At 38.3% G+C, this 15,878-nt stretch overlaps 1 protein-coding gene across 2 annotated transcripts; it reads right to left on the bottom strand.

Moving 5' to 3' along the window:
* Positions 1-3,515: 3,515 nt before the first annotated feature.
* On the bottom strand, positions 3,516-14,886 carry tsen54 (TSEN54 tRNA splicing endonuclease subunit). Of its 2 annotated transcripts, none has more exons than XM_052139034.1 (11): positions 14,787-14,886; positions 13,270-13,428; positions 12,877-12,940; positions 12,708-12,791; positions 11,019-11,117; positions 10,734-10,786; positions 10,524-10,625; positions 5,626-6,200; positions 5,457-5,517; positions 4,180-4,293; positions 3,516-3,733 (listed from the first exon to the last, which is right to left on the bottom strand). In XM_052139034.1, exons 1-11 carry the CDS (start codon positions 14,846-14,848, stop codon positions 3,586-3,588), a joined length of 1,521 nt encoding a protein of 506 aa, XP_051994994.1. In that variant the 5' UTR covers positions 14,849-14,886; the 3' UTR covers positions 3,516-3,585. The 2 variants fall into 2 exon arrangements, with proteins under 2 accessions (XP_051994994.1, XP_051994996.1); XM_052139036.1 differs by having other exon boundaries at positions 5,469-5,517.
* Between the last annotated feature and the right edge of the window lie 992 nt (positions 14,887-15,878).

Genomic DNA, 15,878 nt, shown 5'->3' with positions numbered 1-15,878 from the left:
TGTATGTCCCAGGCAGAGTGCTGCAGGTAATTAGAGCTGTGGTAATATACGGAAAAAACAGCATGATTGCGAGTGTGATATTGTTTTTTTTTACAACAGTTCAACGAAACAAGTAAATAAATAAAGAAATACTGAGGACAACTTTCTTACACAACAGATCGGGATCTGCCATTGCAAGTTCAACTTTGAAAGATGTGCCCAAGCCTCTGTTAGTAATTAAAAAAAAGTCACTTTAGAGCTATTAATGATGGCTTGGGTTGTTGCAAACAAGTCATTGGAGTGACAAGGACGTGTGTGTGTGAGAGAAAGAGAGTGAGAGAGAGAGAGAGACAGAACATGTGTGATTACCTGAGCCTGACGCAACACTCAAGCAGTTATGAACAGTAATGCTGAAGCTGTTAGTTTAACTCTATTCCTCAGCTGTAGTGTAATGTAAATGCAAGTGTAAGTAAAGTGTCGCAGTACAGTTCTCCTACTGTGTATCAGTACTCTTGGAATGCCTCATGTCCAATTAGATTCAAGGACCAGAACTAGAATTTTTTTAATCTTTTGATTTTCCACTGACTTCTGATGCCACGTTCAATAAACCTGAATTCTTGAATTAGTAAATTGCTAATTTTCTGAAACATTATAAATACGAGACTAGTCTGCATCAAAATTGTTTCATATTCAAGGCTCATGAAGACTGCTTAGGCGTAAAGCACAAGCTGGTCTCAGGATATGCCGTAATAAAAGTGGGAGATGGCAAAATCGCAAGAAATTGTGCAAGATGGCTTAATGGAAAGCACGCTCTCTTAAAGCCCCGTCTCCCAGTTCGGTCTATTCGGCGACACTGCTGAGGACTTTGCCCAGAAGTTCTCAGCAGTGAAAAAGCAGACGGAGGCTATTTCCCACATCATGCCCCACCGCAGCACCAGCGCGGACCGGGCTCCGTCTGCTCACTGAGAGCGTCCCCATGTGGCTTCCAAATGTCAGGCATTTCCTCTTTCCTTGGGTCACCTGGCCCGCAAATGTTGTTGTAAAGCAGTTCGAGGAGGAGGGAGAACCGATCACAGCCATTCTCATGGCAACCCGGTGCCATACTCCAGCAGTCCCGGTACGCCGGACGCAGAATTCTCGCCTCCAGACTGACAACTGCTGCCCCCCGGCCGGCCGTTTCTGACGAGTCTAGAGGACGCCTACACGAGACCTCCTCCTCTGTCACTAACCCGCCCCCTGCCGGGTGTGCGGAGCAAGGTAAGTGCTTCAAGTCTTCTCTCAGCACCAAAGCCTCGGGACGCGCTTTTGCCTCCCGACGCTACCTGCTCCGCTCTGCTACGAAGCCTCGCCAGGTGCGTAAAAAACTATCGTCCCCTTGGTGCCCCTCGTGCGGAGCTTGGACATGTGGCTCTCACTTCACAACCCGTCACACTGGTTGGCCAGGACCATCCGATTCGTCATTTAGTTTGCCAGGCCCCCGCCCCCTTTCGGTAGCATCCGCTGTACCTCGGTGCACGGCGAAGATGCCAGCACCCTACGTGCGGAGATCACGACCCTTTTACTCAAAGACGTGATAGAGCCTGTCCCTCCAGCCAAGATGAAGAAGGGTTTCTGCAGCATTCAAAGTGTCTTCACACATCTAGACAATTTTTTAATATTTCTTGTTTCTTAGTACTCTCAAAGACATTATTGGTGAAGCAAAAACGTGTGTGAAAAACACTTAGTAATTTACATTTACACAGCCCATTCTCAAGCTAAATACATCTTCTACTCTTCATAATGGTAACCCCCAAAACTAAAACTTTTGTGTGTTGAGTTATTTTGAGGGGACAGCAGATTTACACTGTTATACAAGCTGTATACACTCACTACATTACATTGTAGCAAAGTGTCATTTCTTCAGTGTTGTCATATGAAAAGATATAATCAAATATTTACAAAAATGTGAGGGGTGTACTCACTTTTGTGAGATACTGTAGGATTATATATATATATATATATATATATATATATATATATATAAACTGTACATTTGTGTGTACAGCACTGTAGAGAGCATCCTGACTGGCTGCATCACCGCCTGGTACGGCAATAGCATCGTCCACAACCGCAAAGACCTGCAAAGGGTGGTGCGAACTGCCAGACACATCATCGGAGGTGAGCTCCCCTCCCTCCAGGATATATAAAACAGACGGTGTGTGAAAAAAGCTCGGAGGATCATCAGAGACTCCAGCCACCCAAGTCATGGGCTGCTCACACTGCTACCATCAGGCAGCATCAGGACCCGCACCAGCCGACTTCATGACAATCTAATGATATGTAAATCTAATGTTTATAGTAAATTGGTATATGTCTCGTCACTGTCATGACTGCTATGTTGCTCAGAAGTGCACACAAGACTTTCACCCACTGTTGCACTTGTGTATATGGTTGAGCGACAATAAAGTGATTTGATTTAAACGTTTTTTTGCAATATAGCGCTTACTTTGAGTTTAAGTTTTAAACTAAAAATGTATGAATACATTTATTTTGGGTGGGAATGGAAAAAAAAACATTTGGATCTCCATATTTACATTAAAAGCTAATAACTCCATAGGTCCATACAATGAAAGTCAATAGTAGCCAGTACTTTGAAGTTCCTAAAAGCATATAAAGGCAGCATAAAAGTAATCCATAAAACTCCACTGATTTAATCTAATTCTTCAGAAGCAATAAAAGTGTGGGTGAGAAATACATCAATATTTAAGTCCTTTTTTACTATACATTTTCACTTCCACATACTTTTGTTTTGGCGATTTCCATTCTTTGTGTATATCACCTCCTACTGGGCAGGGAGGAGAATTGAGAGTAAAAAAGTTGATCTGTTTTCACCACACCTATCATATCACTTATGAAGACAGATTTAACCACTGGAGTCATATGGATTACTTATCTGTTTCCTTTATGTGCTTTTTGGATTCACTTGCATTGTATGAACCGACAGTGCTGAGACATTCTTCTAAAAATCATCATCTGTGTTCAGGTGAAGAAAGAAAGTGATACACATCTGGGATGGCATGAGGGTGAGTAAATGATGAGAGAATTTTCAATTTTGGGTGAACTGTCCAGTGTTTATTACAATCCAGTACCAAACTTTAACCATTTGAACGTACAGGATGGCAGACAGTACTTCCAATATGGAGTACACATATGTCCATAGAAACAAAACTCCTTTTTTGGGAATACCAAGATGCTCCTTGAAAGCTGCAGTTTAATAAAGCATTAATTTAACCTGTAGAGATGGTATCTGTACACAGTCTGGCTTTACTGGATGAATTATAAACCCTGGTCACAAAAAATAATATGTATGATGATATAAATGCTGGTGTTAGTACTATTGGCATAACTAGAACATGACAGATTACATCACTCCTCCGTTAAAATTCAGATAATACCCTGAGATACACATTTATTTGATCAGGTACAGTTCATCTGAGATATGTATATATATATATATATATATATATATATATATATATATATATATATATATATATATATATATATATATATATATATTCAGTCCCAAAGACTGCATTTCAACTTTGCTGCTTTAGAAACCATCCTTCAATACACATCAGTGGGCAGTTTAAATTCCTTGAAGCAGTAAAAGGAGATGTCTCCATGGTCCACCACAGCAAAAGTCACTGATACATCTCCACTTTGAAAGGACAGCTGCTTCATGACATGTAGATCTGGCACAGGGCCATCAAAACTGTAAAGAGACAAAGACAGACATTAGCATTGCTGTGTCAAGATCAGACTCTAAATTCTGATCGCATGTGGAGCATTTAAAACTGTTTTAACATTCTATTAATGCATCATGTTGCTTGACATGAACACCCAACAGTTAGACTAAATGAATTATACTGTCTGTATTACTGTGTATTCTAGATTAGTAAGTACTAAATGTTTTGTGTAGCTGCATGTAACACTGTTATACTGTAGTTATTACTATAGTAATTCATTTCAGTAACGTTTTATATGTTTAAGACACTGCAAAATAAATTGATACTGATTATTAATATTAATAATTTAAACAGTGTTATTAATGTCATCAAAAATGAAATAAAGAAATCAAATAAAAAATTAACTAAATCATAATGCAAGTAATCCACCAACACACTCTTTAATTTCAACGTATTGTGTCAGTGTGTTTACCTGCAAACACACATGTGGGTGTAGGGCTTGCCAGGGTTGCTCTTTTTAAACTCTGCTACTGTGTCTGGTTGGTAAACATTGAAATGAATCTTCCACAGGTCTGACGGAGACATTCTGAGGAAACAGAACCCAGAGATTGGGCAATTTAAGCGAGAATTTTGAGAGAAAGGTCAAGTTATTCTGACAGCAATTAAATCCCAAAAAATGAAAGTTCTTCCATCATTTGCTCACCCTTATATCATTCCAAACCTGTATGACTTTCTTCAGTACAACACAAAAGGTGATTTTGTTTTTTAATATACTGTAATCTCTAATGTTGTCATAACTGGAAATATCAAGTTGTCTTAATTAAACATTACTTGAAATGTCCAGTTTTGAGCTCATAACTCAAATAAGTTCCTTGAACTTATATTTCTTAAAAATCCATAGACTTCAGATTTTAAGTGTAAATACTGTAACTACTTACATTTAGTCATTTAGCAGACTATTGAGTACAAAATGGAGGCTATGGGGAATACCCATAATGCCTTGTGCTTAAAATATTTAATTATGATTCCTTAGTCAAAGAGAACTTGTGAATGCATTTAAATAGTTGTCATTATTAATTCATAGAGGTTTTAGCTCTTTTGTAGTATTATTTATGTTGTTTCGTTGCAAATAGTTGTTTTTTGTGATGTCACCATTAGGGTAATTTGTGTTAAATCTGTTAATATTATCGCAGTTCTCAAACGGCATGTCCAACTGAAGTACAGGTGTCTGCATTTCTGTGAAGAAATACGTTTATTTAATGATAGACAGAGAATAAGTTATAATCTTCATTATTTAAGTTGTGTTATTGGATGACGTAAATTTGAGTCCATTCAATTCAAATTATTAATTTGAAACAACAACATTTAAAAAGTCTACTTGCATCTACAGTAGATACTAGAAATAATCAGGTCTACATGAATTCTATATGATCACCAAGTTTTGTGAAATCAATTACACACGTTTTAGAGATCAATTGAGTAGTCAACAATTTTCCCTTACACCATAGCTCTAAAATTAAATATGGCATATTAATATGATGTCAATGACACCAAACGTCATTTGTTCTTCATGTCTGTGACACAAAAAAACAGCTAAAGGCGCCACATTTTATTTGTGCTCCACAGAAGAAAGCCAGTCACACGTGTTTGGAAGAACATGAGGGTGAGTAAATGATGACAGAATTTTCAATGTGACACAAGATTAAAAAGTCAACAGATGAAAGCACAGTAGTGATTGGCGATATACACATGGAAACACACTCAAGCCAGCTGGAAGTCTTGATAACGCTAATCTGATCCAGCAGTTCACCTGCACATAAAAGGAAAAACATTACTTTACTAAAACATTAAAGGTATAAAATACATGTCCTTTGGAAAAATAAATACGTTAGATAAACTATTATAGATATGTTCTTACGGTGTGAGTTGCACTGTCCAGGCTGAGTTAGAGGCGTCACCTCCCTCTCCCACAGGTGGGCAGGTCGTTCTCTCTGCTGCTTACTCCTCCTCTTCTCCAGCAGCTGAGAATACTCCACCCAGTTCCTGCAGCGCTGCACCTCTCGGTCACTGTTAATATCCCTGTGGTATCGATCTCGCGCTCTCTGCCGTTCTATGTCTCGGCGTGACAGCCTCTCCTCCTTCATGTTGAGCCTCCTCAGCCACGGAGCCACATCACACTCGCCCACCTCAAGAGCTCCTGGCAGCAGGCTCGGGTCTGGAGAGGCCAGGTGGACCGAGCAGCTCCTAGAAGAGCCCAGGTCTGGGAAAGAGATGGAGCTGAAGTCCCAGCGACGAGCTGAGGTTTGGGCTTGAGAAGGTGGAGACTGAATGTCCCCTTCCATCCACCATGTCCTTTCAGAGGTTTCATGTGGAGCTGGATTTTGAGCAGACTGCATGGGCTCCTCTTGATGCTGCTCTGGAGTTGTATCAAACTGCTCATTATTCTGGTGTTCAGTTGTTGTCTTCTCCACTGACGACATGCTACCTTTTTCACTGCAGCCACATTATTGAGATGTATTACAGGAATAGTTCAAATAAAATTCTGTCATATTTATTCACCCTTATGTCTGGGTTTAAGTAAAAGAGATAATCCATGGCTAGGTGTGTTAAATGATTTTAAAGCATGACGTAGAGGCGAAGAACCACCCAACGTAAAGCAATGTGCATTCAAATGGTTTAACGCATACATAGCTGTGGATTGTCCCGCTTATACCATGGTCACTTGCCAGCATTGTTTACTTAGAGCTGTCATTGATTTTTAAAGAATAACAATAACAATTAATAAAAAACTGTGAATTGAAATACTCAATCCAGAAATAATAATAATAGCCATATAATGTTGAAGGGTTGGCACACATCAGAAAATATTTTCAGAAATATTTCATTTTTGTACAGCAATAAGGAAAATCCGGTGTTGCTGACGTGACTGTTCTAAAAGTGGAACTTATGGTTCATGATGAGGGGAAAACCATTCAAAATGCTCTAAATCTGTAGACTTTGACCTTTGAAACATCGGTACGGTATCCATTAAGGCTGCACGATTGATTGAATTAAGAATGAAATCGCGATGTGACCTATGATGATTACAAAAGCAAAAAAGGCTGCGTGTTTTGAAACAGTCTCCATTCAGAGCTTCATTCAGCGGTGTGTGATCATGAAGCGCCCTCTAGCAGTTTAAAGCAGCACATGGTGAGCAGCGCAGCACTATTAGATTCTGATTACATTTTAATGTTAAACATCTTGCCTAGCGACGTTTCCATCTTTTGGTTGCACATATTCTCGTCAAACAAATTTGCAGGTGAGTTCACAAAGCTGTCATTTTGTACACAGCGGAATGCAACATTTCTAGGGATGCACCGAAATTTCGGCCCCTGAAAATGTTTGGCCGAAAATAAACATTTTTGTTTTGGCCAAAAGTATAGGAAAATATATGCCTCCCCGCCCCTCATTGCTCAGGTTTCACTCTCGATCGATCTAGCCATTATCACGGCACTACCAAGCAAAGGCCGATGTCAGCGGTGTGGAAATACTTCAAAGCAGTACCGCCGCTCCTTATACGCATACTACGCAGTCTGCGTAAAGCACCAATGCCCCAACTCCCTAGGGGGGCACCAGAAAGTCCACCAGCTGCCCTTACTCGCACGTTATATGTTATCCAAGGACCCGAAAGCAGTTGCACAGACAATCGCTTCACGCTCATATCACGCGAACGTTTATTTTAATTACATTAAAATAGGTTTAGCCCTGCAAAACTTTGTTCTTCACTTGAGGCTACATCTGTCGTTTCGGTTTCGTTCCAGAATTTTCATTTCGGTGCATCACTAAAAATGTCTTCACATGGGCTTGCGTTTCTGGTCTCCTGTATTCAGATTCATTTGAATGGGAGAAAATGGAGCGCAAAGTGTAGTCTATTATTTTTCATAACAAATAACAATTTATTAAAGAAAGACTAACTACCTAACTAACCACTGAATTGCAGAGCCACTCATGGTCTTTCCTGTGATTATGGCATTATAAATGCAACAGTTAAACAATAAACTATGGTACACACAATGTCAAGTACAATGTAGAATAAATGTCTGAACCTTTATTAATAATATATTATAAGTCATTGTAATATTGTAATACATTTCCTGTTCTAATGATGTTTGATATTAGGAAACAAACCGGCCTGGTTAGACTGCAGAAATATCAGAATAAAATGTATTCCTTAATTATTAAGAGTATAGTAAAAGGTAAACAATATTAAGTAGGACATTTTCACTATAGAAGCACAGTCCCAAATTAGTAAAGTGGTTTACTCATGAATATTATAACTAGCCCAATAGAAATAAGGTGTTAATTAGCTTGATTTTCCACAGCACCTTGATGTACAAAACCTCTAGTTTCTAGATGCTCAGATGATCACAAATAAATAATATTCATTACAAACATGAAATGCAACCATATATCTTAAATATTAATCGCAATTATGTAAAAAAAAAGGCTGAAGACCATTTTTGACCAAGGAAAAACCCTGCATAAAGTATTCCATACTTCTCTTCTGAAGCCATTCAATTGCTTTGTGTGGAGACAGTCTGAAATGCAGGCCGTTATTCACTGAAAATATTTCCCTTCACTGCAGCTCTCAAATCTCATTATCCACTCTGCATATTTGATGTGGCGCATTGCGTTTGGTAATGACAAAATGCAAAAAAAAATGCTGTTTTGCCGTCAATGATGTAAAACCTGCCATGGCACATTGACATGCTACTTCTGAATGTAAACGTGAACATGGATTCGATTTGAGAGCTTCAGTAGAGGGGAATATTATCAGTGAATAACGACTTTGATTTTTCAAATCACACAAAACTATTGTATGGCTTGACTTGAATTATAGCGGAAGTCGTATGAACTACTCTGTTATGATTTTTTGGAGCTAACAGCCGTAAGTCAATATAAACGGCCACTGTTTGGAAAATAGCTGTGCGAGGTTTCTTTAAAACTTCTTTTGTGTTCCACGAAAGAAAGAAAAATATGGGCTTCGAACAACATGATGGTAGGGGTGGGTGATATGACCAAAATCTTATATCACGATAAGAGTAAATTTATATCTCGATACCGATATATATCACAATATAGTAAAGGTTTTCTGGAAAATTTGTAAAAATTGGTTTATTTATATATATATATAAAATATTGCCTATTTTTGGAACTCCAGTCAGTTAATTAAATACTTTATAAATTAAAACTACTTCCTCTTTGTTTGGAACAAGACAAACAATGTCAAAGTAAATAAATAAATACAGAGCATTCATAAAGTATTCAGACCCCTTCATTTGTTTCACATTTTGTTCTTGCAGCCTTGTGATAAAATGCTTTAAATTATTATATATATTTTTTTTACATAAATATACACTCCATTCTCCATAATAACAACGCAAAAAACATTTTTATCACATAAGTATTGAGACCCATTGCTATGACACTTGAAATTTACCTCAGGTGCATCCCATTTCTCTGGATCATCTTTGAGATGTTTCTATACTTTTATTGGAGACCACCTGTGGCAAATTCCATTGATTGGACATGATTTTGAAGGTCACACACCTGTCTATATAATGTCTCACAGCTGAAAATGCATATCAGAGTAAAAACCAAGCCATGAGGTCAAAGGAACAGCCTGCATAGCTCAGAGACAGGACTGTATTGAGGCACAGATCTGGGGAAGGCTACAAAACATTTTGGCTGCATTGAAGGTTTCCAAAGAGCACAGTGGCATCCATAATTCTTAAATGGAAGTTTGGAACAAACAGGACTCTTCCTAGAGCTGCCCGCCTGGCCAAACTGAGCAGTCGGGGGGTCCTTAGTAAGAGAGATGACCAAGGACCCAATGGTCACTCTGGTTGAGCTCCAGAGATCATGCAGAAGGACAACCATCACTACAACACTCCACAGTTCTGGGCTTTATGGCAGAGTGGTCAGACGGAAGCCTCTCCTCAGTGCAAGACACATGAAAGCACCTAAAGGACTCTCAGACTGTGAGAAACAAGATTCTCTGCTCTGATGAAAAGAACATTGAACTGTTTGGCCTCAATTCCAAGCATCATGTCTAGAGGAAACCAGGCACCGCTCATCACCTGTGCATTAGCATCCCAACGGTGAAGCATGGTGGTGGTAACATCATGCGATGGGGGTGTTTTTCAGCGGCAGGGACTGGGGGACTGGTCAGGGTTGAAGGAAAGCTGGACACAGCATAATACTGAGATATCCTTAGTCTAGAGCACTCAGGACCTCAGATTGGGCCAAAGGTTTACCTTTCAACGGGACAATGACGCCAAGCACACAGCCAAGACAACGCCTTGAGTGGCCCAGCCAGAGCCTGGACTTGAACTCAATCGAGCCTCTCTGGAGAGACCTGAAAATGGCCCCCATACATCCTGATAGAGCTTGAGAGGATCTACAGTGAAGGATGGCAGAAAATCCCCAAATCCAGGTGTGCAAAGCTTGTTGCATCATACCTAAAAAGACTTCAGGCTGCACACTTTGGCGCCAGAGTCACGTGAAACATATGCATGTCAGATAAGATTTAGTGCTTTAAAAGCATCAAACGCACAATGAAGGTCATTCAATTTGAACATTTTTCAGTTCTGGAAAAACCCTGTTCATGTTTCTTCAATTCAAGTCTCACATGAAGCCCTGTCCACTGATAGATAAGCCCACTCTGCGCACATGGATATTTACATATTTTGATATACCCGATATAGCAAAATCGGTGAGATGAGAATTAAAGTCACATTAACGATAATAATAAAGACTATGAGTGCATTTGTGTACCTGGAGACAGGACTCTGACAGCGCTTCCTTTTCAGCTGCTGTCTGTGTTTGTCACATGATGCTGGCAGGTTCAGCTGTCTCTCATAACGGGATGGGACTGAACTGTGTGAAAGATGGAAATTGTATCGAAACAATCTCATAGCACAGTTTGTATACACGCAGTCAAACAGACACAAATAGTCATAACGATTGTAAGTACATGGTTTTTACCTGGGGTCAAATCTGTTCACAACATACCCAAGCCTTTTCAAATGTCCAAAAACCTATGTTGAGGAAGACAAATTACACTAATAAAGGTTTAAAGGCCTAAAGTTGTTTATGTTTTGCTCTTATTCATCCCAGTGGATTTAGACTTTATGCTGACTATTATTGGTGTTGATGCATGAAGTTGGTCTTCATCTCATGTGTATAAATCATTTTTGTTTGTATAAAAGTGCTTTGTGTAAAACGTATTGACTTATTGAGGTGACTGTTGAACAGATGCTTGAAACAAACCTGATACTGGTGAAGAGTGACGGTGTCACAAGAAAGAAAGCATTCATAGCCCTCCTGAATGGACAGAGGAAGATCCCGGTAAAACACCTGTATATTGCCCTGTAACAAGAAAACATTACAAAGATACAGAAGAGTGCCGACATTTTTGTACAGATGTCTCACAACACCTAATATACGATTAAGTGTAGGAATGCACCAATTTGGAAATTTTTGTCTGATACAAAAAAGAAAAAAGACACCTAACAGCTGACAAGCAGTGTTGTATTTTCTTTTTTACATTTTTTATTTAAATTTATTTTCAATTTGTTCTTTCAATTTAGACTATTTCTTGTTTAACATATATTTGAGTTTTTCCTAGTATAATAAGGGGCATTCGATTTAATGCATTCATTAAGTGTGATTAATTATATAAAAAAATGACATGCTATCAACGCAATTAATCATGTCCCTAGACCGTAATAAGGAATATTCCTATTTCCTACTTTGGGAGAAATTCAGGTTTGATGAACCATCTGGTTTCAGCAGGAAACAGTAAGCGACACACCATCTGTGCTGGCAATGTGCAGCTGTACAGACAACAAACCAAACTCAGGTTTGCTTGACATTTATCCACTTATCCATCGACTATTAAAATGAATAGCCTTTTAGAGGAATGCATCGCATGGTGTTTCTCTAAAAACATTCTGAATTCAGCGTTTCAAAAGAGTCAAAAGCATCAAGTCAAACATCTAGATACTCACAGAACTGCGGGCAAACAGAACAATATCTTGCTCTTTATTTGATAGCCTCTTCTGCTGCTCATTATCTTGTGTGCAACAGATAAAATTGTGGTTCGCATCTCTTGAGCATGGCTGCACGCACAGCGCATCGGGAACATTACCTTGACCATGAAAACGCATCCATGACCATGTGCAACATTTTGAGCCCTGGAGATTTCCCAATAGCCAAGTAGACATCAGACTCATTTTACATGTAATTTGTTGCAATGCTGATAATAGGCATCATTTGTGTATTTTCCAAGCACTAGAAATTAAATGGATCATGCACAGTCATGGCTAATCAAGTTCACATTTCTTTTGGAGGCCCCCCTACAATGAGAAGGCCCTAGGCAATTGCCTATTCTGCCTATAGCTAGAGCCGGCCCTGAATGCAGGGATCTCAAACTGTTAACTTGACACAGTGACCTAAAAATGCTGTGTTTATGACGCGACACAACCAAAGTGAGATGCTTCAGAAGCATCCATCTGATGCATGTGTACATTGATGTGTCCTTAGAAAAGACCTTTTATTAAATCTATCTCAGACAGATTGACGAATTAAATTGCAAAATTCATTGCTGTGGACTGCAATCCAATGAGAGGCTAATTTTCAATAATATGAAAATAAATAATATATTATTTATATATACACTAATAAGCCACAACATTAAAACCACCTGGCTAATATTGTGTAGTCCCCCTCGTGCCACCAAAACTCTAAAGAATTTACTCCGAATGGTGCCAAAAACAAAAAACATCTAGTGAGGGGCAGTTCTGCAGATGTAAATGCCTTGTTGATGAGAGAGTTCAACAGAGACTGGCCAGACTGGTTTGAATTGACAAAGTCTACAGTAACTCAGTACAAAATATTGATGTCCGAATCCGATACATAAGTGCATCTCTAATTATGAGGGGAAAAATGTCCACTTACACATTCCATAAGGTAAAGAGCCTCTTCTGGACACAAGTACTGTTTGCCTCTGTCTGAAAAACCCATCGTCTGCCAAAACTTCCCCTGAAAAACACATTACCTATGATACTTAAAGGTGACTATTAATAAATGAGAGATTCATTCACTTGATGTTTGATGTTGAACTCACTGCTGGTGACTGCAATTCTACTAATCGTTCCTCAGGGATCCACACAGCTTTTACTAGATTCCCTCTGTACAGACACATAAGAAAAGTAAAGAACATCCACATTGTGACCACATGGCACATTCAAAGCCCTACAACCATAAAACAAAAACATAACTACTATATGCTTCATGCTGACTTGTGCGGGACACGTTTCTTCATTGCTCTCATATGTAAATAAATTGTAAAACAGACCAGCCCACCGATAGCTGTGTAGATTTATCTACCTCAGTATATGCGGTATAGCAAAATTTCTACCAGTAAACATATTTTTACCTCTGCATACACCGTCATACCACCCAGCCCGAGAGGTTTTCATGTATTGTTGTGAAATGTTTTCAGGCAATCATCACTTACAGTCTCTCGACTCGCTCCTCTGCCAGCAGTGTCCAGTGCTCGTCCAGACTCTGCTGTAGTTGTGCTCTCTGCTGCTCTGATCCACTGGGAATAAAGTCTTTCTGGCCCTTCAATGGGATCTTATGGCTTCGGGATCTCGTCTGAAACAGCTCTGATGGACTGCATGCAAAGCAATGACAGCGGGTTGTTTACAAATATTTTATATTTAAATACATTCCAATTTTTTAAAATATTATATGGGTCAATGACATGACACAATTTATTGTCCAGATCTATTAAATACAATTATTTATTTTTTTTAAATGCAATTCACACAAAAAAAATTATGAACATTTTGTTTAATTATGGAGTATTAAGTCTTTTTGATGGGTCTTAAAGTAAAAAATGTCTACGTGATGTAACCATCTGAGACGGTTAATAATTTTTTTTTAATAATAACCATATTGCCATACGTAGTGCAGAGTAATATTTTATTATTATTTAATAAATAAGCTGTCAAACAATTTAGTTTAAAAAAAAAAAACATTTGTCCACCAAATCAAAGTCAGGTGGTGTAAACAACATGTACTTTAATTAGCCATTTTTATGTCAATAGGGAAAAAAATGAGGAGAACTTTACACCCTCAAGACTAATACAAATATTTATCATTATTTTGTGATACATTTTTAATTATCCATATTTTGACAATTATATAAAAAGTAATTTGGTGTAACCCCAAGAACACTTCTTGATATTCCTGATTCAAAAAATCGAAATATTTGTAAAAAATATGTCTTACCTTGAAAAATTGCTTTTTTTAAAATGTAATATTAAGTTGCATATACTCAAGGTATTCAAGATTAAAGGAAATATTTCAATACATTTTACTTGACGTATATAAGACATGACATGTTTTAAATAAATCCTTATATATTTTTTTATTTTTAGAAAATGCTACAAATGGTTTTTAAAAGATCTGTGAAACTAATATGGACACACAGATGACATTTCTACAAACTTAACCTGTAATTTTCATCACCAGAACAACCTTAATAGTCAATGACCCATACATGTAATATATGAAACCAAGAAGTGTGCTTGAGCTTTCTTTCTTAAAATAAATGTTACTCGGTTTGGCGTTTTATATGAAGACATTCCGACATTGTAAGCGTGTCTTAAGTTTTCAAGTACTGTTTGTAACATACTAATATTATTACTAATTTTATCGTGGTGACTGAGTTGACATTCTCCTACTGACAAAGCTACCAAAACAAATGATAAAGTGTTTAAAAAAAAAAACAGAGCACACTAACTTGTCCTTGATGAGCCCTGGAAGTATTATAATGTCATTATGACAGATTTTATTGAAAAGGGGGATGAAACATTCTAGGTTTGTTGTGCTTGCTAACCGCACGTGCAGCATTATAAGGCTTTAACAGGAATACTGTCGTGTTACTGGACATCACAAGCGTATCGATAAACTAACATTACTAAATCTATCATGAGCGTGATACACAGAATGTGTTACGAGAGTTACCTGAGCAGCTCGTGATAAATAGTACGTTTGTGAGGATCAGCAGATGTGTCTCTGTCTGCCATTTTTGATATTTACTGCTGTCTGTGTGTCTGACTGTCTGTGTGGTTTCAGGGTCCTAGTGCGCAAATCGTGTAGTTGCGATGGTGTGACTTTGCCAGTAGATGGCAGCAGCGCAGAACACCGAGGAACAATGGATAGAGCTTATTCGCACACAACAGGGTCATCTTTGAACAGTTGTTTAAAGTGTTTCTGTACTGTTCTGCTTATGAATCATTAAAAAAAATCTTCCTAAGAACTTTAGTTGACAAAAAACTTGACATGATTTGTGGAAAATCAGATGTGATCTAGAGGCTTTTTAATAGCTTTATACAGTGCATGTAATTGAAGAGACGGTAAGTCTCTTACAGCCTCGTTTTCATTCCTGACAAAAATCAAAGATGGCATTACTGTGAGTAAGGTGCCTTGCCCATAGACTTCCCTGATTAGACATCCATGTACTGTCAGAGTATGTACTGTGTTTGATGAAGGACACACTTCTTGGTTGGTAAAACAGTATGTTCTTTGGCATGTGAGTAGTATGATTCCATACATACTTCATCTGGGGATGTGTATTGTCCCGTGACCCAAATATATGACATGCTAACAACGTACAAAAATCGAGAGTTCCACAAATTCGCCACTCATTATTTTCACATGCAAATGAGATTTGTGGCAAATTTGACCATTGTTGCCAAAGGTTTGCTGCAGGTTCATGGCAACCGGTGAAAGGCTGCAAACTTCTATTAAACATTTGTGGCGAATAGCAAGCTCATTTGCATGTGAAAATAATGAGTTTCTGGCAAGAATGTGGCAAGTTTGCCAAAATAGACTCTATAAGCACCATTTAAGCACAAGGAACTAATTTCTTGGCAATATTAGCACTTATAATTGAAAAGAGCCATCCAACTCACGGTTCACTGTTGTTCTTTTAAATCCAGCGAATGGGACGTCTCTTAAACTACGGAGGGATTATGGGATATTAAAGTGTCCAGTCGATCCACACTTCAGGATTTTGTCTGAAATAGCAGGTCGTCCAGGAATTTACGCCTACTG

Source organism: Xyrauchen texanus, chromosome 12 (genome assembly GCF_025860055.1).
Source record: "Xyrauchen texanus isolate HMW12.3.18 chromosome 12, RBS_HiC_50CHRs, whole genome shotgun sequence".
Lineage (NCBI taxonomy): Eukaryota > Metazoa > Chordata > Actinopteri > Cypriniformes > Catostomidae > Xyrauchen > Xyrauchen texanus.
This window is presented reverse-complemented; position numbering and strand designations above follow the sequence as displayed.